Source organism: Orbilia oligospora (assembly GCF_000225545.1).
Source record: "Orbilia oligospora ATCC 24927 unplaced genomic scaffold scaffold00080, whole genome shotgun sequence".
In the NCBI taxonomy this organism is placed as follows: Eukaryota; Fungi; Ascomycota; class Orbiliomycetes; order Orbiliales; family Orbiliaceae; genus Orbilia; species Orbilia oligospora.
Window position 1 is genome coordinate 211,692 of NW_011645637.1, and position 23,692 is coordinate 235,383.

The 23,692-nt window shown below is 43.3% G+C and overlaps 4 protein-coding genes across 4 annotated transcripts; all 4 read left to right on the top strand.

Annotated features, from left to right (window-relative positions):
- Positions 1-545: 545 nt before the first annotated feature.
- AOL_s00080g63 (uncharacterized protein) lies at positions 546-2,466 on the top strand (the record flags this gene model as incomplete). Its single annotated transcript, XM_011124438.1, has 3 exons — positions 546-702; positions 798-974; positions 1,034-2,466. 3 exons carry the CDS (start codon positions 546-548, stop codon positions 2,464-2,466), a joined length of 1,767 nt encoding a protein of 588 aa, XP_011122740.1.
- A 3,843-nt stretch (positions 2,467-6,309) lies between these two features.
- Positions 6,310-6,798, top strand: AOL_s00080g64 (uncharacterized protein; the record flags this gene model as incomplete). The annotated part of the gene is made up of 1 exon (XM_011124439.1): positions 6,310-6,798. The coding sequence occupies one exon, from the start codon at positions 6,310-6,312 to the stop codon at positions 6,796-6,798; it is 489 nt and encodes a 162-aa protein (XP_011122741.1).
- Positions 6,799-8,417: 1,619 nt separating this feature from the next.
- On the top strand, positions 8,418-10,484 carry AOL_s00080g65 (uncharacterized protein; the record flags this gene model as incomplete). The annotated part of the gene is made up of 5 exons (XM_011124440.1): positions 8,418-8,462; positions 8,693-9,652; positions 9,713-10,121; positions 10,185-10,331; positions 10,384-10,484. 5 exons carry the CDS (start codon positions 8,418-8,420, stop codon positions 10,482-10,484), a joined length of 1,662 nt encoding a protein of 553 aa, XP_011122742.1.
- Positions 10,485-12,009: 1,525 nt separating this feature from the next.
- On the top strand, positions 12,010-13,267 carry AOL_s00080g66 (uncharacterized protein; the record flags this gene model as incomplete). The annotated part of the gene is made up of 3 exons (XM_011124441.1): positions 12,010-12,167; positions 12,280-12,970; positions 13,031-13,267. 3 exons carry the CDS (start codon positions 12,010-12,012, stop codon positions 13,265-13,267), a joined length of 1,086 nt encoding a protein of 361 aa, XP_011122743.1.
- Positions 13,268-23,692: the final 10,425 nt, after the last annotated feature.

A 23,692-nucleotide genomic window follows, 5' to 3' on the forward strand; every position in this document is an offset into this window, starting at 1 on the left:
AGTTGAACTTTGACGCCTTTGATCGAAAACGTTTACGTTCAACAACCCGCACTTAGTCTGATAGACATTTGCATTGCATTATACTACATCATAAAAACCATCTAACTCTTAGTAGCTAATTTTTAGTAATATCTCGGGGATCAAGGAATTGTTACTCAAGAAAAGAAAATATACACCTATCACTACCACTACCAGAAAGAAAAAAGAACAGCAGTGGAAACGAGCGGGCTATCTTGCGGGGTTGCGTCCATTATCAAGGATTTTATAATACAGTAATCCCAATTACTCCACTGAGAAAAATATTTTAGATGGAATCCATTCAGAAGAACGATACTCATCACTACATAACAAGTCAAGGTTACCCTTGCGTTCTTGAGCCTTCTCCGGATCATCATAGCATCAATCGATTCAATCGGCATTACGCAGGAATTAAAAAGCGACCTTTACAAACACCACCAAGCAATCGACATCTCTACCCGACACTCTTGTCGAACGATCATTTGAGCCCTACACTTGGTAGCCAGCGATATACATCATCCCCAAATATGAGGAGCAGAACAAAGTCTATCTACGGTGTTGAGGAACTCCAAGATCCTCAAGAATCTTATAGAGAATACCGTCAGCGACAAAGAAGGGGAGAAAGCAACGGTGCTGATGGCGAGTCAGTCTGGGATGACGAGGTTGAGGAAGCTTTCTTCGAAGGTACGGATATACCCATAATATTTTTTCCCCGCATGAAACGGGAATTTCCGGTAATGTTGCATTTTAGAATGTTGAGACTGACACGTCGACCATAGCTCTCGAACTTTTCCCTCCACAGGGCCGCAGAAAGCTTACCGTTGACGGCAAGCCATGCGGCAGGAACGAACTGATCTCCAAATACATATTCATGAAGACTGGTAAGGAGAGAAAGAGAAAGCAGGTCTCCAGTCACATCCAGGTGTTGAAAGGTCTCTTGAAGCATGACCCAAACTGTGAGTTTTTCGTATTCGCTATGCACATCTGCACGGACCCGGCACTAACAGTCACACAGTTATGCGCCTTGTCGTAGCCGAAGACCAAGACACTATTGACCGAACCTTTGACGAGAAGACTTTGAGCCAGCTTGCTATCCTTTCTGATTCAAGCTTGCCGTCGTCTCAGCAAAAGTACAAGAGATATTCCAGCTCGACTATTGCGAGCAGCTCGGCCTCTCCAACTGCGTACAGACCACCTAGCCAAATCTATGACAGCTATCACACATCTTCTCCAACTAACAGTCTTACATCCAGCAACAAGTCACTCATCAAGCCATACAGCCTTGAGATGTGGTTGGGTCAAGACTCTATGGATAAGACCAACTACTCTAGGCAGCATCTTCACGACTATACCAAGCTGTACAATCACGAATATGGCCTCAACCCCACAGTGCTATCTAGCATCCCAAGATGGGAAAACAAGTTCCCATACATTTCTAAGCTTGCATCTGAGGGACAGCTCAGGTGCCCTGTTGTCCACATCTCTAGCTCTCTGCGGACCATGACACAGAGGCCCGACAATATGGTTTTCTGGGCACCCTTCGAGGCGAGCTTCTGCAATGAAACATATTATGACCACGGCTTTACGGTCATTACCAGGTTCTATGTGTCTGGAAGCAGACTTTCATCCATCCAAGAGGTCGAAGAGCCCGCCTTGATTGTCACTGACCCTCAGACCGGCGCTAAGAGGGTCAAGATGTCCCTTAACCCGAATTTCTGGTCCATGTATTTCAACAACCTTGTCAACGAATTAATGGAGCCACTCGGGGCCGGCGAGGATCCAGAACATGAGATGAGAAGGCGGGAAAAGAATTCCGCAGATGTCATCGGCAACTTGACCATGATTCAGGAAATCTTCACTTGGAGATCGACAGACCTAGAAGTCGCCATTTCGGAAAATAAATTGGCAACCGGAGCTCATGATTACGCTAAGCAAAGAGCTGCCTTGTTTATCTGGGACTTTACCAAGGCCGAACGTGAAGAGGCCGGAGTTACTTATTGGAGACCAGTCGTGGTCGATGAGACACTCAGGCACGATTATGGCTACAACAGGCATTCTTTCGATACCCGCCAGCTTCCAAGCTACACCCCAGCTATCGGACAGTGGTCCAACAGCTCCCCAGTCGATAATTATGCGCCATCATACCACCAGTCCACCCCACCACTAGGTTACCCGCAGACTCCATACGATGAGCCGAATTTCCCTCAAAATTTCCCGGATATGTCTATGCAGTCCACAGTTCGATACTCCCTTGGCCAGCAAGACCAGCCCCAAAGCAAGCCAGGCGTTGAAGATCTTGGTGTTGACTACTTCCAAAATTACGATCAACTGCCTCCTTTCTCATATGCCACGGTTGCAGAGCATCCAGAACTTCTTTCACAGTGGCCCCAACTTCCCGTCCTAGCTGGCGAGGAACACCTCGAAGGTGGGATGGGCAATATGCAGTAAGTCCGCGCGATCGTGAACAAGTACTAAGATCTGAGTTTTGAGGAAAATAAAAAAAAAATCCCCGATCGAAAAAGAAACTGGCTGGGAAGGAAGGGGGTCTTCCGAAAGAATGCTGGTCTGTCAATACCTTTTGGGTATCCGACTGCACATGCCACACCCGCCAGGCTACCACCTTTGCACCAACCTGGCCGCATACGCGCAAACCCTTCTGGCCAGACCATTTCTGTTTCTACCCTTGCAACTCAAGATCATGTATGATGTCTTCCGCTTTCAAACATCTCTTTTTTTTTTTTTTTTTTGTTTCTTCCCCATATAATTTTCATAATTTTTCTTAATATTTGGTTTTCCCTCAATTCGGCATTGTTCGGGCGAGCTCTCCTTTTTACGCTGCATGTACAACATCTTAATATCCTTTCCAGCCCGATGGCGTTTTTCTTTTATACCACACACGCATACACACACACACACAAATGTATCTAGCCCGTCTTCTATCTTGGTTTTGGAATTCTTCACCACAAATGTCGATACGGTTTTTTTAGATGCCGTTTCCTCACATTTCATGTGTACTTTATATACATACATGTTTTTTTTATTTTTATGTTTTCTGTTTAGCACCCTGACGCAACTCATATCCCCCCACACACAACACCATGCACAGTCTTTCCTTCTTTTTTGGTTTTCCCTGCCTTGAAATTCATAGCACTACATCGATCTTATCATTGCGATGCGGCGTTCTGGATTTGTGTGCATTGTCTCTCGTTTTCTTGGCTGGTTTACATCTTTTTCATATTTTTCATTGAAACAACTACTGGTGGTGTGGTGTCCCGGTTGCTGGCTTTATTTCCTTTTATCTCTTTTTATATCCGCACGAAAGGTCTCTGGAGAGATTTCTTTCGATGTTTTAGACACATATGCCGTCGCCGGCGAGATCATGTACAACTTCTTTTTTTATTTTTACCCCCTCCCGATTTCGATAATTTGTGGAATAGCAGTATACGGGTCTACTTCCCTTTTTTTTGATTGTTTCATTTTTTTTCTTTCTTTATTGTGCTTCGTTTTTCTCTATCATTTTCATTATTCCATTTGTAATTTATCAGCATACATAGAATAGCGATCCGTAGGCCCTTTGTTTTTTTTTTTTTTGTTGATTATCAATATTTTATTTTTATTTACTGGAAAGTATCTCTCTATTTCTCTCTAGCTCTCTCTGTGGAATTAAATGGAAATGGAGTTCTTATGATGATATTGAGATTGTGTCATATTGAATTCTTGACTGTCAGAGGTGATTTTAAGATATGATACTGAATGGAAGAACAATGGAAAGAAGAAGCATTCCACACGGCCATCAGAACATGGCCACAATGAAGCAGGTTTCCGAGTTACTTTGCATCAAAGCAACATTAAACGAGGAATTTTCCGATTCTCCATGTGTATGGAGTATCTCTAATAAGCTTATTAATCACGTCTTGTGATGCTTGAACCAACAAGAGAGCCCTCCCCTAGGGCCCTAGGAGGGGAGGGAACAAAGGGGGGGCGATATATATCACCAGACTTCGCAGAATGCGGTCGTCTTCAAGGGAGATATCGATGCCGCATCACAAGATCCTAAACTAGCAAGATGATGGTCCAATGCGGGCTGGTTTTTGATGTCGCGGGATATCGATGCGCTAGCTAGGCAGACGCGATGTACCATTGCTTCTGCGATTGCTGGTAATCGTACTACTGCCACTACGATATACTGCGATTCGTACGAAGCGGCATGAGCCGGCCGTTAACCGCTTCTCATCTTCTTGTACATAGCTTATTCATCTTTTCTTCAGATCGTTGATATAATCGTCTTCTTTTCCTTTCTTTTCCTTTTCTTTTTTCTTTTTTTTTTTTTTGCCTAACTGCCCCCCCAGACTCAGCTTTTGGAACGGGAAGGATATGATGCTATCTATTCCGTTGAGATTTCTTTCCCTTTCTCTCGACGTCCCGCTGCATGCACCGCCGCTCTCAGCGAGAGAGTTCTTTTTTCTGGAGGAGTGCCGCAAAAGTTTAGATTCCTCTCGACCATCTCATTCGGATTAAATATATAAAAAAAGCAATTTTTATCTCTATCTTTTAATATAAGGTGGATGATGTTGGATGCATCGACAGCCGGGCTGCGTCTGGCATGAGCCCGATTCGGGTTTCCCCTCTCTTATCGCAGTTACACGTAAACCAGGTTGCTCTGCCTACGACAACGTTGCAACTTAAATCCTTTAATTACATACATACGTACATTGACAGCGGGTTAACTACCCAACTGGTATTATGCGGCGTACGTAAGTTAAGTCTTCAGATGAACTAGGGTTTTGAAATATGCTTATCGAGATAGAGATTGATTACACTACACCATCGATTCGCTAATCATACATATATCTAACATCTACCTAAGGGATCAACAGATATACCCGCAGGTATAATTATAACCTGGTAATGCAGAAATAAAAGTTTAAATTTAAAAAAAAACCGAGGACGTCACTAGTAGAATAAGTCAATCGGAGAGGATTTATTGGACGGAGTACAAAAGTCCGGATATATGCTGTGAATATTATGTGCGTCTAGGTATATAGTATATAGTATAGTCTCTGGGAATTCGGAACGGGACCAGTCTAACGGCAGCTAGCGGCGGTCGATTGCTTTGACATAATCTTCATGACAGGCATTTTGTCTGGAGATCGATTTGAGGATTCTATAGAAACTAGTTTGAATTGGGAATCAGCTTTGATAGGGGGTATCTTAATCTTTACTAGTAGTTATAGACGGATAACAGGCCGGATCCGCGGATTTCTAAAAGGGAACTACCGGCGTCGCCGGGATTAATTGTGATATGCTGATATACTTAAGTATATAGTCGTCGTTGATATGTATCGATATCCGTTCACCCGCTGTATATAAGTTTTTCTCCTTACTTGGGTATTTAGCTTCAGTGCTTAGCTAGCTAGGTATGTATATAAACCATGCATTGACCCGTAATTGATATAATTATAATTGGAGACGACTCGGTCATAGATTTGTTATTATCGTACTAACATTGATTCGGGGTTGATAATATAATATATAGCACTAACTAGGTAAGTAAGTACTTACCTATTAAGACAAGATCTATTACCTACTTACTTAAGTAAGTACTTATATTATAATTATAGAGTCCCAAAACTATTATACTGTACAACATAGCGTCTGTTGCACGCGTGAAGTCGGGTAAGGTAACATAATTATAAGGTAGCATTCAGGTTGTATAGCGCAATGTAACGTACACAGAGAGTACAGGTATGTACACGTACACCGGCGGGTCATATCATATGACCGTGTCATGTATACGAGTAGCTATCGATATCGGTATCTAGAGATATCTAGAGATATCTAGAGATATATAATACACTCCCCATCGAGACGGATATAATCCCTCGATGCCCCTCAGAACAGAATACGGACCCAGTTGCCCAGTCAAAAGGGAATTGAGGTATTTAGTGCGTTGATGCTTTAAATTTTACTTGGCAGGATGACGTCTACGCCGGATGCCGGTTTCAGCTGCAAAGCGCAGTAACGTTCGGTGAGGCGAGGTCTGGGCGCACCCGGTTTTTCCCTCGCTGAGCTGGGCTGGGCTGGGCTGGGCTGGGCTGAGCTGAGCTACCCCTCATTCGTTCCTCACAAAGCCCATTGAAATTGACCCCGCTCTCAAATTTTTATCCTTTCTCTCTCCTTCTCCGATACATCTCACCAACCCCCCACCACCACTATCAAACAACAAACCATCCAACCAAAAATCCTTCTCTTTGTCTAGATCGTCGTATCTATTCTTCATATCTACCCACCATGAGCAACGTTTATTTCGACGTTACCGCTGACAATCAGCCACTTGGCCGAATTATTTTCAGGCTCTACGACGATGTTGTCCCAAGGACCACAAAGAATTTCCGTGAGCTTGCCACCGGCGAACACGGTTTTGGATACGCTGGATCCCCATTCCATCGTGTCATCCCAGGCTTCATGCTCCAGGGAGGTGATTTCACCAAGGGTAATGGAACTGGTGGAAAATCAATCTACGGAGAGAAGTTTGCAGATGAGAACTTCAAGTTGAAGCACGAGAAGCCATTCCTCCTCTCCATGGCCAACGCCGGAAAGAACACCAACGGTTCTCAATTCTTCATCACCACTGTCGTCACCAGCTGGCTCGACGGTGCCCACGTCGTCTTCGGCGAGGTCGTTGAGGGATCGGACGTTGTCAAGGCTATTGAGAAGCTCGGATCTTCCAGCGGCAAGACTAGCAAGAAGATTGCCGTCTCTGCCTCCGGCACTGTTTAAATACACCTCTTCTTTCTTTTCATGTCTATCTTTTTTTTTTTGTTTCTGGAGGGTAATGCTCTTTCTACACGGATCCTCGCCGATAACACGCCTTTTTCTTCTTCTTCTTCTTCTCCCACCACTACTTTCAATTGATTGATCCTTGTCTATCTTTCTCCTCCTCCCTCAACTGGATTTCCTGTTTCTACCAAACCAAGTCCTTTTCCCCTTCGACAATGACAATCACAAAAGAGACACAGACGAGGCAGGATTCTGATATGAAAAAGAGCTTGGAATCGGAGAGGGTCTATAGTACATAGCATAGAAATTCAAAACAAAAAAATATCCCCAAAAAGCGGAATATAATCCGCTTAAAACAAACACCAATATCATATCTTCCGTCGTAAAAACCCGTAGGATTACAATTAGTAGTAACTAAGTAAATGTTAAGTGTCTAGTGGATCATGTATAAATCGCGTCTTAGGACAGACATACACGTCTCATCCCTCCCTCCTGGGCAAATCTGTAGATGCACCTGGCACCTCGTCAATCGGAAAGGTTTTTTTATATACATTTTATTTTCAAATTTTCAAATTTAGTTCCCTCTTCCCTCCAAACAGGCGAATGTGGTAGTTTGGGACAGCCAATGAAGTGCTAGCTCCAAGCCCTAAACGGTCCAGGGAGGAATGGTTCCTGTCTTCCTGCCTGGCTCGGATAAGGCTGCCCCGACGGGCCAGTTCGAAAGCTCGTACCAGCTCGTTCCAACTCCCTTGGTCGGCCTGGTCTTTCCAGACTGATGCCGGCCGGTATACCTTTTACGTACTTTTCTGAGCGGGAACATTTATTTTTCTCGCGAAGTATGAGAGGTGCCCCATTGAGTGACCGTACTTTAATGTATTGTATCGATTGCAGTCGCATTTGCATTGCAACTTGACTTTCGAACCGGATCGTAATAAGATTAGTTTATTAACTGATTGGTCAATTGATTGATTTGATTCCTGGCGAATTCGCATGGAATTTTCCGGCTGGGATCGCAGCCAATGCAGCTGCGGTTGCAAAGGAAGGAAGAGAGAGAGAGAGAGACAAAGAGAAAGAAAGAAAAAAAAAAACGACCAAACCTCAACCATCGTCATTGCATTGCATTGCATTCATTTCAACTTCAACAACCTCGTCGTCGTCGTCATCGCGAACGCCTCGCCTCAAGGAACGCTCTACACCCTGTAAATACATGTCAATGTATGTACCTCTGTGCCTGTACGGGTAATTAGACCAACAAGAGGTATCCTCTCTCCGAGCAATCTCGTCATCGATTCACTGCTACCGACCAACCAACCGCCCCGAAGTTAGTGCCATTTGCGTCCCCAATGGGTCTGGGCCTCTCTTGTCTCTCTTAACGTCCAACTGACCACAGTTGTTCGGAACCATCTCCAACAGTCTCCTACATACGCACGTACATACATAGTACACATACACAGTACATACTGTAGAACAAGAAGAAGAGAGACTCTCCGAGAATCTCCAGGATACACCATACGGCATCTCTACCCGAAACCTACATATCACTGTCATCTCTAGGCCAATTTATTTCTCAAAGCTCGCATAGTACGAGACCGAAAACCTCGAACTAGAGGCTTCACATGATGACGCTCCAGCCACCTTTGCCCAAGAGGCGACCGACTGTTCTAGTACCTCTCCCTCAACCTTTCTTTCCCCCCTTGCATACCCAATGCTTTGCTGCCTATTTTTATTCCTCTTTTGTTAAGGATTGGACTATCTCCGAGATTGTAATCATCTCATCTCTGCCCTAATTCCTTGCATCTCCTCTCTCTTTGTCCTGGTCTTTTTCATTGTTCCTTTTTTTTTGTTTCTCGGGATCGCTGACCGCGTGAAACTTCCTATTTGTTTTTTGTTTTAGGTAACGGACGCCAGAGACCAACGTAACCGTCCCCAGATCATTCGCCGTCCAACAATACGTCATGTCACCATCGACAACATTCTTCAGCAATCCAGCGAAATTCCATCAGGCCAGTCACGGACCCCTCCACCTCGTCCCCACGATCCAAATCTGCCATTGCCAACCACGCGCAGACCATCTGGTGTTCCGAGAGCTGTCAAGAAGCAAAAAGTTGTAAACCAAACAAATTTGCCCCTACGATCTTCAAAGGTTACAGAAAAGCTAGTGCTCCTCCCCGATTCGCAGAAGCCAAAGCCGGATTGGGACTATGATGAAGATAATTCTCAAGCGCCATTGCGAGATGATGAGGCTCAAGAGCGGAGTCAGTCACGTGGGCCAGATGGGCAACCTAGAAAGTCGTACGCCGAACGGTTACCTAAGAATCGGCGTGCCGAGAAGCTGGCACGGGTGACGGCTTACTGTACCGCCTCATCGTGGAGGCTTATGGCCGTATCGAAATTTATGAAGGAACAGCATGCGGCTAGAACTAAGCTTTATGATGAGTGTCTGTATTGTGCCTATCATTTACCGCTTTTACCGGGTTCTGGAGGTTATAGGGTGAAGAGCAGTCCCATATTGAAAAATCCAGGTGGTAAAGCGGTTTTGGACATGCAAATTGAGAGGAACGAGCAGAGGGACTATCATGAGGAGTACTTCCGAGGACGATCAGGGAGGAGAAAGATGTCAGATGGCCTTGGCCTCGTAGATCCGGAAATACATCTAAGTGACAGTCCGACACAAGATAACCCATTGAGTCCTAAAGGTGGAGATTTCGAAGAGAGGAGGGATAGCAATGGGCATTCGAGGAATACGTTTTCGCCAGAACCGCCAGATGCTGCGGAAGCTAGCTCCTTTGCTGAGATGTATATATACTCCTACGGTGTGGTTGTGTTCTGGAACTTCACAGAGCGACAGGAGAAGGTATGTTCTTGCCACAGTGATTCAGAAACTTGCTATGTTACTAACTAGTGCTTTTTATAGGACATTCTCGCCGACTTGGTTTTTGCCAAAACTCCCCAGAAGATGTCATTTGCCATCCAGCCTCTTCAGGTGGACGAGTATGAAACCGAGCAATTCCATTTCGAATACTCCCCACGAACTACCCGGCCCCGTATCTTCAACGACATGATTACACTCCGATCAGGCAATCACATGATCAAACTCGCAATGTCACATGCCATTGCGCAGAGCACGAAACTGAGTAGATTCGAAGAACGAATGGCCTTGACAATGAAAGAAGTCGAGGACGTGCCCAAGAGCTTGGCGTTGAACGGAACTCTAGGTATGAAGCGTGAAGATGTGCTTAAGATGAGTGGGAAACTATTCAAATTGCGTGTGGATGTCAATCTTTCGAGCAATACGCTTGATACGCCAGAGTTCTTTTGGGATTGTAAGTCTTTCCCCCGCTTTTTCTACTTGTGTTTTAGAGTGTGATACTGATTCGTGGATTCAGCGGAACCGGGCCTTCATCCATTGTATGCCGCTGTTCGGGAGTATCTTGAGATCAAGCAGCGAGTTTTGATATTAAATGAGCGGTGCCAGGTCTTCCTTGATCTGGCTAGCATTTTGGCGGATTCTATCGCCGATAGCAATATGTCAAGTGAGTACATTCTATCTCTTATAATTTAACTTCAGAGCTAATAGAACAATAGGAATTACATGGATCATTATTATCCTTATCGTTTTGTCCATCATGGTTACCTTGGGTGAAGTGACATTGAGATTTAGCATTTTGAGGCGTGAGCATCCTTAAAACTGGATTTGTATTCTGATTTCGGACGTCTTTAGGGGGGTGTTCTTTTTATGTTATAGCGAATGCAGGGCCTGGTACAAAAAAGCTTTTTCGGGGTTTCAGTCTATTTTCATTCTCTTTTCTACAAGCTCTTGCGTCCCATAATCTTTGTTTCTGGGGGTTTTCAGTCTTGAGATCAAGTGGGTTTATGTTCGACAGATTGTGCAGCACTACTTCGGGCGTCTTTTCGTTATCCGTGCTTCTTATACATTTCTCCTTTGCTTTCTTATCCCCCTTTCTATTTCTTTTCATATTCTTTGTAGTAATATCTATTTTTCTTCTCTTCTTGTATCCTTCTTCCTTATGCTTTATTTTTTTTTTTTTTGATTCATCTCCTATACACCGTCAGCGTTCGGGAGCAGATGTCTCGAATGCACGCCGCTACTATAAACATTATTGAACCTTCCCTTATATACTGCTCGTGCTTTCTGTGGTTGTGAACGGAAAGAAATGGAATTCGTAAATTATAATGTCGATATCAATGTTAATGCGTCTCTCGATTTCGGTTTCGTCTTTATTCCAAAGATGAACCTGCGGAATCATAGCTTGGATCTAATGATCATACAATGGTGCAGCCTCTTATAAATTTAACCCATCTCTATTAATATGTACTGTTTCCAGTCTTGTTACAGTTCTGTTCTTCCATTTTCCCGATATAAAAGGTTTTGAGACAATTCAATCTATATGGAAGGATATCAACAGGATGTCCTGTTCTAATTATAGCAGCTTGTTGGCGTACATGTGTGGCTGGATATCATGGGATAACATGCGGTCTTTGTAGACGTCGTCCACGTTGGCCACGCGAGGCCTTTGTACCGCCACACAATTTTATACAACCTCATACAAGTATCTACAGCTTGATTCTTGAACAAAAATCTTTTTAAACGAAATATATAGATGGCATGGAATATAATTTATATGCCGTCGTCAGCATCGTCGCAACTGCCAGGACCTTCCTCATCAAATGCTGAAACAAGCGAGTCTGAAATTGAAAGGCCAATTACTCGCGGTAGCGTTGCATTGCTGGGGTACGAACTGTCATTGTTGGTTGGCTGCCAGGTGCCAATGCCAATTTCCCCCCTTCTCCACCACTCTAGTCTGTTTTCAACCTCACTCATCGCCATCATCGTCGCCATCCGTCGACACTTCCAACCCTCGGACCCCTCTCCACCAGAGCCCGACGCTGGCAGCCTGTCGTCAAGTCTATTCGAGAACGTCTATATCCTTCGTTTCCTTCAATTCGCTTTTTTCTTTTATTCCCGACAACCTTCTTCTTTCCTCCCCCTCCGTTCGGCCACAATTAGGGGCGCGATTATCCAAACGCATAGTGACGCCATTTTTCTTCCGTCAATAAAACCGCAAACGGCAAAAAACGACCATAGCTCCAATCATAGAGAGTGAGAAGCTAATCCCGTCGATTGTTGGAGACGGTGGCACGGAGCTTCCAGGATAGAATCTGTTACGCTCGTTGCTCCCAGCTTTCATCATGGCCAGGAATACCGACAGCATGGAAGTCATAGAGCGGGATAGGCTGCCGACTCTATTCGAAGTCCTGAGCAGGAGGACCAGGCCGCCGGTTGATCTGTTCTCTTTCTATATCTATATGAGAGACCAACAGCGTTCTGTTGACTATTTGGATTTTTGGTACGTTCGTGTCGCTTTCTTTTCTTATTGTGTTAGAGCTATAGAGTTCGATGTTTCTCAATCCGGTATCATGTTAGAAAACCTCTTACTGACAACTGATATATTTGATCAGGCTCGATGTCTCCCAGCACATGTCGCTGTGCAGACACTACGTACGAGAGCTTCGTAGATCGGTGCTCGTGTCCACGCCTGATCTGAATAAGTCCGGAAGCAAGCGATCCTCTTCGGTTATCGACCACCTTGGTACTGGCGACGACGAAAGTGAAAAGAACGACGACCAACGCCTTTCCGCCTTTCTTCGTAATGACAACACGACGCATGCGGTTACCATCCCTGGTTATAATCCCCAAAACGGTGGCTCGCGACCTAGTGGGGGCGACTTGAACCCCGCTCGACCTTCTTACTTCTCGACTCCCGAACACACTTCTTCCGGATCTCCACAGCACACTGTCGCTAGGGCCGACATTAGGGCTTCTGCTGAAAAGATCCTATATACGTACCTCCTACGCGGAGCAGAGCGGGAAATAGTACTTCCCGAACAGATCCTCGCTTCCATTTCCCACGCAATCGAAGTAGACGGTCGAGATGATCCTGAGGTTTTCGACGAAGCGAAGGATTATGTATTCCAAGCCATGGAACGAGATGCTTTCCCAGGATTCCTTAGATCGAAGGCATTTGGAAACATTGTACCTCCTTCCTCGTTGGCTAGGTTGATTGTTGGGTTGTTGGCCTTGTTCGGAGCCTTCTGGGCTGGATTTTGCTTAATCTTCCTCGATATTAAACCGAAAACAACAAGACTTTGGGTATAGTGTCCTTCCCGATTTTGTCGAATTCTTATTACCTGCTAACCCGTTTCGATATAGCTTATTCTCCCATTTACAGTTGGTGTTTACTGCCTCGCTGCGCATCAATATAATCTAGATCCCATCCTTGCGTTCACCAGCTACAGCGAATACACATTCATGACCTTTATGAAAGTGCAAGAACCCTACGTCAGGCGCATAATGATCACTCGAGCAATGTGGGTTCTCGCCATTATTCTTGCCCTAGATGCTGCCTTGGTTGTTATGTACGCCTTGGTACCGGGGAGGAGATTGTGATCTTCATGCCCTCACGCTGGATTTGGTTTTGCTGGGATAATTATTTTAATGCGATAGATGGGTTTATTGGCGTTGATTTCTTGCTGTTTCTTGGGTTATTGCGTCCCCTCCTCGTTGGGTAGCATGTGGCAGGTGTGATGTCGAGTCAGTGACGGCTTGATCCCGCCCTGTTTAATGCTACTCTCCATCAGTCATGCCGTCCCCGTGGTCTACATGTTGAAGGTTATCATTCAGGCCTCCTTACTTCCTGATCAACCAGGAGCTTCCTCATCCCTGGATCGTCGGGAGGGCCGAGAACATGAAAGTACACATATGCACCTTCAGCGGTATGCCCACCTGGGACATCACGACACACCTCACCCCTCAAATCTTAACGTCATCTGTGTTCTTTTTTTTTTTTCACTTCCTCCTTCGCTTTTCTTTTTCCCGTGTACTACTCTTCATTGTACCGATGTCCTCGTTTCCTTTCACTTTCTTCATTTCCTTCATCTTCTTTTTCTTTTCCCCCCTATCATGCGCTTCTTCAGCTAAGCTGTGTAGCTGCCACCCCCTCCCCACCCTCCTAGCTAACGGCTTTCTTTCTTTCTTTCTTTTTTTTTTGCGACATAAAAAAAAAGGATTTGGAATGTGGGGGTCTTAATAGTACTTATAGCGATTCCCCTTCCTACTAGCGGCTTTTCTTCGATTTTTTTTTCTTTCTCTCTTGTAACCTTTCCCCTTCTTCTTCTATTAATTCGAATTAGCTTTTATCGTATCTCATGGTAATGCATATCATCGTTTTGACATTTAAAAAAACATAAATGATGTAAAAAAAAAAATAAAAAAATAAGAACAATAACAAAATATGTAGAGCATGATTTTGGAATTAAGATTAATTGATTGATTGATTATTGTGGGTTTGGTATTAATATTGATATTGATATCACATCCCTTTTGCAAAGTGCAGTATGTAATGTGTATTTATAACTATATATTAGTCTAGTTTATATATTTATATATGTATGATACCATATGATGGGTGTATAGTTGGCTTTTTGTTATCCTTGTGACCTTTGGGATGAATGATGCCTTTAATTTGTTTACTGACGTTCCTTTGTCGATTCGATGGAGCGGCGGCTTCATGCATGGTCTTGATAACTGATATATACAATGGGTGCTTTCTTTGAGGGTTTTGGGGGTTTTGTGCTGCCGGTTGGTTAGTAAATAAGTAATTGCTAGCATTGACTAATAGTATCTAATAGCCAGATAATTATTTAAGAACTTTTCTTCTAGAATATTAATTATTTGGTTGTATTTTTTATTCTATTTTATCGAAAAACTGTGGCTTCAAGATGTATGTATAGTATACGTGGCCTGGAGGCAAGACGGGGTGCGAGCTGAATTCATGTATAGACAGGCCTAGAGACTAGTTTCAATACCTTAACCTAGATCAGTTTGAAGCCTGGAGATCGAGTTTGGTTGAAAATGTATTAAATGGGGGGGTTAAACTTGAAACTAGGTCGTTTGGATGAAAGGCTGGGTGAGCTGGATGAGGATGCTATATATAAGTATATATATACTATCTGGCGATGTAGTCTCGTATTATAGACGCGGTCTACACTTTCCTAGCGATGGTGTGATGTATATACAAGTACGTATATAGCAAGTTGGAAAGCCTCTGCATGTACACTCAATCGTCTAGATCATGTGATTATTTTGAGCATCGGAATTTAAACGATGTACAAGACTAAGACCAAAGTTGTTTAGAATGATTTGAATGACTGGTTGAACTTGAAATTAAGCGGTTTGGATGAAAATTGAGTGTCCTGGGTGAGGATGGTTTGAATGGCGGTATTTTGCGATGATGGGGTTGTGAGGTTTTTAAAGAGGTTGGATTTAAATTTTGTTAGGTGATTAGGAAGTACTTTTGGTATCGAATCTTTTTATTAGAAGGTTTTATGGATAGTATGAAGTATGGTTAGAATTGCCTGGTGGGTGGATTGCAGCTAAAGTTAAGTGGTTTGAATGGAACCCGGATGCGCTGGATGAGGTCCTTTAATTGGAATATGGTGTTCTTGCAGCGATATGGTGTGGGATTTGTTGATGTTTCTTCCTTTCAACAAGTGTAATCACCATGTGATTACTTTCGAGGTTGGAATTTGATCGATTTTAAGGGTGGTACTAAATATGTTTGAAATCATCTAATAAGTTGATCGAAACTAAAATCACATCTTCGGGTGGATATATTATATATTGGATAATGATGATGGTGATACGATAGACTAATTCATATCGTATAACGACTTTATTACCAAAATTGAGTTAAAAACTTTCTCGGATATAGATATCCGTCGAGTCTATATTACATCATTTAAATAAACATCAAAGACAGTAGACGAAGTCTCTTGGAATATAGGTATATATATATCGGTTTTAAAACTCATCACGGCCTGAAGTATAATGCTAGCTTGTTGCATTTTTACCACTATCTGCGTTGTCTAATATGTATGTCATATATACATTTACCCAGCCGAAAACCCGCCAACCCTCACACCACCTCTCCACCCCCAGGTTCGGAATCGCTTCCCCGGATTTCGATGAATTAGTAATAAAACAGAGGGAGAAAATAGTTTTTTTTTCTTGTAAAGCGGCTGAAGCTTCCGGTCCGGCGTAGGCTATATTTGTATAACCTGGTAAAATGTGGAGTTTTTTTTTTCTCCTTTCCATTCGCTATCTGAAGGCTTAGCTTTTTTTTTGGCTTTTTGCATGCGGTTGAGGCTAAATTGGACCCTTGGGTTTGGGGGTTAGAGTTGGTGGATGGGTGAGTTTTTTTCAAGTTTTTTTCAGCTTGAGATGTATCGATATATCTTGAATATTAAATATTTGCTAGAGAAAGGAGACAATGGACGGTTATATCGTTATGGTATGATATATTATAGGAGTATGCTGAAGATTCGTCACAGTTGATATCAAAGAACAATCTATAAGGAAAGAAAAACAATATACCATTCCTTTTTTCTTCATATCCCTAACCAGCCATCTTATTCCCATGGCTTTTATAAAAAAAAAATCCAAAGCCATCTCTCCTTCGGCTGTATCGTACCTGCTTATGCGAGGCGAGGCAAGGCAAGGCATATATCGCGCAGCTAGCAATCCATGTTTAACTTAGCAGTATTTCAGTTCTATCCAGCAAAACATCGTAGTAATATCAATACTCTAGTCTGCCGTGTCCATGGCTTTCTTTAAGGGGGCGCAAAGGCTACCCTGAGGTATTTCCCACGAGGCATTTCCCATGAGGGGTTAACCGGTTTGCCATGAGGGTTTTTAGTCCCTTTGATTCATGGGTTGAGATTGTAGAGGGATATTTCGTCTCCGTTGGGGAGGAGGAGGTTTGCATTGCTTGGTTATGGGATGCTACATATGAAGGGTAAAGTATGTAAGGAGGTAGGTAAGCCACTTGATCGGGGGGGAACGTGGTAGGTAAGGTTATGGTTTATGGGTTGGCTAGTCTGGATATCTACGTTACACCGTTTATTCCTGCTGTGGATGTAGGGTGGTATCTCTAATCTACGGATATCAGGTAGGTATAAGGATTATAGAGTATAACCCGTCGTTTATGAGACTATGGGGAAATATTCAAGCTTAATCGAGGAAGGTGATATTGATATCAATGCGGGCCGGAGTCTGGATCCGAAATAACTTTATATATATATATCTATATATTATCTTCAAACTCGCTAAATCGTTTAGGAAACAACGGGATTGCGCAAAAGTTGCTGCTATATCATATTTGAATTGGTCATGTAGGGAAAATGTATAGCTAGCCGTGGTTTAAAGCGGGGAGGATACATGGTTTAAAAACCGGTGTCTCTCTCCCCGGTTATATGTAGTATATTATGTATATGTTGTATACATGTATGTAGGGTAATGTACGTGATGTAACGTGTGATCTTGAGGATTGGTAGTGCATGACTTACCGGGTTTGGGTGTCCGGGGATATATATTAGACGATGGGGGCGTTTTTGGACTTTTTTGTATATTTATTTGTAGAGCTGTGGGGTTAACGGTTGAGAGTCGAGATGAGGTGGCTATCTAGCGGTTATATTTTAAAATACGTAGTGATTATATTAGATAGAGGTCTCCATTCATCTTAAGTCAATTATTGGCTGCGAGTACTGATATTAAACTGAATAGATCGATATCGTTCGAAATTCATAATTCAAATTCTAATTTGAGAATCTTATGGATATATCATTTTGCGAATATCAAAACCGACTTTAGTTTCCTTTTATACCAGTATACTCCAACAAATCTAGTAGATTTATATACAATAGTTCTATTATATTACTACGCCGAGTATATAATGCAGGACATACTTAGGTATATAAATTTTATCTCGCGGCTACGAATTATAATATTATGGTAAACCGGCCAAACCCGCACTAGACGTATATATATGTGTCACTCAACTGAGGGATATACATCCCAATAAGGACTGCCTCCTCGCCCCGCTTCCCCATATACGCAGGTAAATATATGTATATCTCACCGAGGGTGCTCTCATTGATATCGATCAATATATTATAACTCCATATAGCCCACACACATAACCAACCTCTCAGCCAAAGCCTCAGCCGGTATATATAATAATAACCCCCCATCTGCGCACTAATTCGCAATGTATATAGTATAACTCCTCCATGGTGTGTCAGACAATACCATCCAGCAAGGGTTCCAGATCCATTTCTTTTTTTTTTTCGCCAACGCATTTGACATCGTTTCTGTCAAATGCTTGGTCGTACGTTTTAATGGTTCGACAGTGCAATGCATGCAGGGAACAAGTAAGAGAGCTCAGAAAAACCGTTTCCCTGGTCGGCCGGCAGCCACAAAGTATGTATGTAGACTCGGTTTTTTCTATTGATGGGATTCTATAGGTCTAGGCTGCGAGGTTATGTGGTCCCTGCGTTGGCTGGGCTGGGGCGAGTGAGATGATGAGTTATCATCATTTTTTTTTTTTGTTTATTATGGTAAGGCAAGGTGCTGATGACGCTGAGGAGGGATACTACATAGTAGGTTAGTCAAGTTGTTTACATAGTAGGTAGTTACTATACTAGTTGACAACCCCTTTGGACGGGCCGGAGCGGGATGATCCAGATTGGAAGATATGATATGATATGATATGATACGGTTGCTGTTCCTTTCTTCTTTTTCTCCCTGTGAAGCTACCTAAGTAAGTAGTTGCGGACTTTCCTAGAACTACAAATGTTTGATTAAAGAAATTATGATTGACGATCGATCGAGATCGAGTCCCGGACTTAATCTATCTGTTCAAGGAAATCCAATTTACAGGTTTCCTAAACATACAAGTCCTAAAATTTAGGCCTCCCATAATCTCGTCACCGATCCTCTCGCGTTCAAATTGAACCTGTTTGAGGGGACTCTTTCATAGCCAAGACTCCTCGACTTTTGTGGTTTTTTTTTTATCTTGCTTCTTCGATATATCATTTCGTATTCCTTATTCGCTCCCCTCTCCTTTGTATTACAACGCCTAAAAGTAGGTCGCTCCTCGGGCCAGAGCAGGTCTAGGTTCGAAGGCTATGCAGATAGATACTTACTTACTTATATCTATAATCCCTTTTTTGGGGGGTGAGTGTTACATCGATATTCGTTACACATATGCACGTTTTGAGGGTTTCTGTTTTGTTTTTTTTGGCTTTCTACATAACCTCGGTATGTTGATTGATATATGTAATTAATTACGTTAACGTCATGAATCGAATCCTCTCGGGAATTTTTTAAAGACGCCTCCCATTCCTTCGCGGTTCTCCAAGATGCTAGCATGGTGGCGAAAAAAGGAAGAACTCAAAAAAAAGGGTGACTTGCATAAAACACGTTTTTTCTTTGGGTGGAAGAAAATTTGCCATGGGGGTGTGTGTATGTATGTGTGGTAATCAGGTGAAGAAAGGAACTTTGTATGTTCGTGACGAAAGGGAAAAAGTGGAGCCCGGTTAGTTACTTGGTTTTTTTTCTTTATTTTTCTTTATTTTTTATGGGGATTTGAAGCTAAAAAAACCCCCATGCTCTTTGGTCGTTTTGTTTCGTAATGCTCCCCTTGTCATAAACCTTTTTATACCGCCGCGGTTTGGTGGATAAAATATCAGGAGCAATGGCGGGTTATGCTATGTATGGGGTGTTCTATGGGATGTAGAGGGCTTTTCTTTACCGTCAGAATAAGTATCATGCGAATGTTGAAAAAAAAAGAGAGAGAGAAAGAGGTGTGAAACAGGTATTAGGACAAGGCGTAGCTATGCAAACGCCTGCTTGCCTAAGCAGGAGCTGGCACTGCTCAAATATGTGTTTTTCTATGCACGAGCATACGTTGTATGCAGAACTTCAAACAAGGCCAATGAGGGAAATGCGTCCTTTCGTGGCTTCTTGCCGATTGGACTTTTGTCTTTCTCTCTCTCTTTTCTATTCTCTGCGGAAACCGTGTCGGGTTTTCAAGTAAGCTGGGTTACTGATATTATGATGAAAATTTTTTCTCTTTTGTTTCTTTAGTTTCCCTTGCATCGAGGTGGCGGAGATGTAGAGTTCCGAATACGAAACTTACATAGTAAGGCTCGAAGCTTTGATTTGTGCTTTGACAGGTGTCCGGGTGATATACCCGGGTCAGGATGGTGTAGAGCTGTACGGAGTACTAGCTTATCCTTCCTCCCGGGAGGAGACCGAACATGAATGTTCACTTGGTCCAAGGGAAAAAGGTTCCTTCTGTGGTGGCCAATTGAAGAAATCTCTATTCGACCCTCGATCCGTGATCCGTGGAAGCTGAGAGCTGTTGAAGGTAGAGAGATACTTAGCATTAGTTGGTTTTTTTTTATCTTAGAGCCGATGATTTCCATCCGCTCTCGTCTAGATATGTTAGTCGCAAGCGTTTTCGAGCTTCCCTTTTATCGATGTTGGAACCATAGAATGAGGGTAGTGTATGAAATAGTTGGTCTTTTTAACGTCTTAGAATTCCACATACAGTTTGGTATTTTAGGATGTTGCCTTTAAAACATCCGATAACTGTTTTTCGATTAGTATGAAAAACAGGACAAAAAAGACAGGAAAAAGGTTGATCTATCGATTTGAAAGATGATCATGACAGGGGGAAGCTTAGCTTGAGAACTGTACCAGAATGGCTTGAAGGAAGGATATGTTGAAGGATTGGCCCTGTTGCAGGTACAGTAGTTCCCGCCTAAGATGGCCGGGAACTACTATGGTGCCACGCTTTTGATTGCTTGATTATTGCTGTTCATGGGTCCTTTAGCTTTGGGCTTTGTCTTTGAAGATGGTGATAGGTCTGTGCAGCTGTGCAGCTGTGGATTGCTGGTTGTCGAGAGGAGAAGGTATTGCCGCGGGTGAGGTGTTGGGTGGGGTGACAAACCTGCCGTTTTGGGACAAGATTGGATGGCACCTTAGGGTTTTCAACTCATGCTGTGGGGGTTTCTAACTACTAAGTACCTGGGGATATGGGTGGTGGTCTCGTGAGGGTCACGATTGTTTCTTTCATTTCTTTCATTTCTATTTTCTTGGACCGAAAGGATTCGATGATCGCTATTGAGTGACCATAATGGCAAAATAGAGAGTTCGCCCTCGTGACAGTATGACAGAGTAGGTGTGTGTTCACAAGATGCAATTTGGTGGCGTAGCTTTAGGAAACGATAGTATTCGATCAGATCGCGGTTCGACAGTTCACTGCGCCTGGGAACAAGCCGCATCCGTACATAGTAATTATAATTCTAAATATTGTAACCCTTCATGTGTGCCAACTACTTAAGTGCCAAGTTATAGATATACTATGTATGTATTTGGATAAGGATTTAGTTAAGGTTCATGTCCCATGTCTGAGGTATTGTGGGGATTCTGTGTCTCATTGACGAAATGAAATGTTCCTATCTTCGGAGGATGTGGTCTGATATCATGATATACCATACTATCAGGAACCGCCGCCGAAATTTAATCTCAACATGCAATCGCGATCGATGTAATCTTTGAACCCTTATTTTTGGTGTGCGTGTATCCTTTTAATTCAGGATCTATGGATTCGAAAGGCACAGCTCAGCTGGTGGCCGGTGTCGAGGTTTCATTGGGAGCCTTGCCAGAAGTTAACCGACTCTTCCCTCGTCCCTGACTTTGACTCGACTGGGGTTGAATCGCCATTGTATAAAAATACCGGCGCCCGTGAACAATTAGTATTATTAATGGAAATTTACTGCCGAAAATACATTTTAACCACTGGTGGCCGAGTCGACTTGTGACGCCGGTTTCACAAAGCACCAGCAATTAACCTCATACCAAGCGAACCTCTAATGAAAGATCCCCTTAACGATTGTAAACCAAACATCTGAGTTTCGGATATGTTGATTTTATTTTATTTTTTTATTTTTTTAAATTAAGAATGCTCGATCTCGGAGGTTAAACCTTTGCATGTATATTTCGATCGGGATATAATACAATACATACATACTTACATATATACTTACATACATACATATTTACATACTTACGTGCGGCAATAGAAATTGTATCAGGGTTTAGGGGGATGTACATACATGTGTGCAGTATGTAGTATGTAAGTACAGACGTATTGGCAATGTTTCTCGGGGCGGTACCTTTGAGGCTTGTTTCCGCCCGCGCCATCATAACTATACAGAGTAGTACTAGCGGAGAGATGTTACAGACCTCCAAGTTCGGAAGTAGGATACAAAGCAGGAACTCGTATCCCACTCCCTGATCTTTCGAACCTTACCGATGGAGTCCTGCGTCAGCTTCCATTACATCGGGATGTAATCGGGACGATAGTAAGTTAAATATATTAGTTTTAGCTGGGGGGGCTTCGGAGAGAGATATTGTAACAATACTTGGATATGCGGTACTACCTAGTTGTCGGAGTAAATGCGATATAGGGATTGAAAAAAAAAAAAAAAAAAAAAAAACGTACGAGCGATAATTACCGGTATCGATATATTCTGAGAATCATACTACTCAGCGGCTCTCCCCGGAATTCGCTCTCCGGTACCTCTCGGGAAGTACCTGAGAATTTCATGTATTTGCTTGGAAAGTTTTTATGTTTTCCATCATGTCATTGCTCACCCACCGTCATGGCATTGTAACTTTTTGTTTGTTCAACAGATGTTTCGAACGTTTCTACACTTCTCCTTCCATCCCACTTGCCATTATGGGTCTGGTTGGCATTCGTTTAATTCCGTTGTTCCATTAGGAAGGGAACGTGTGACCTGACATCTCAACAAGGCTCCCAGAGACAAGAATCGAACTAATGAGGCCTAAGCGTGAGTAACACACTTTTGTTCCTGCTTTCCCTCATGCTCTTCCGGATCCGCTGGTCCTTGCGCTGGAAGAGTTAATTACATAATTGTGCGAGCTTTTCCTTATAGATGGTATTCTGGTTTGCCGTTCGATCGCAGGAAGTCTCGTGCGTGACAATTAGCCTCATTTCTCATTTCTGATTTTCGATTTCCGATTTGATTCTTGCCTTTAGATTTTTGGAGGGAGTTTCGGCGTCACCTGTTTGTTTGCACTCACGGTATACCCGCTGAATGTGCGGATGGCCTTTTTTTTTGGGTCACTTCTCATTCTCATTCTCAGATATTTTGTTTTTTTGGGTCTTCTGCGTGGCTTGTCTGCGTTTTCTTTTCCAATTCGTCGCATTGCATTGCCTTAGGCGAGGCCTGGGAGTCGACATGCAGGCATCGCTGTGGTGTGCCTCCTTCCACCTTGCCCACGGGCATCGGATGATGCTCCGATGTAGAGGGTACCACCGGCGATGGGGCACGGCCGGCCAGCTACTTTGTATGTCAAGAGTACTCCGTATGGCAAACTTAGATAGTAAAGAGGACTAGACCTGGTCCCTGGTCAGCCCAGAAGACTGGAGAATGCTTCGAAATGTGAGGGTAGGCCCAGCAGCAGCATGCACCGACATGAGGGAAGTTCGGGACTAGCACATTTATGGAACCCACCCTTTCTTCAAGGAACTTGTGGAGGAGGATTGTGTAGCTAGCTGTAGACAGATACATGTAAAAGTACATGTACACTTACTTATTTACTTGCAAAAAAGAAGACACCCACCCAAGACCGAAAAGAGAATTGGGTAAGTGTCAGATATTGGGGAAAAACAGATTCGCCTGTCCCGTTTCCGCTTGGCTGTCCGTCTGTCTGTCTCTGTCTGTGGAAGACGTATCGAAGGGACGCCATCCATCGGATGTCTGATCTGGTGTGTGGGATGCAGTCGAGTCCGGTCTGTGACTATACCAGTTAGTCTTTCCTTTCCGCTGCCTGGCCGGCCTGTTACATACTCACACCAGACAGACGGACCAGACCAGACCGGACCCATGTCTGCTTAGTTAACTAGCGGCAGCCAGCAACAGGAACTGGACTTGACCCCAA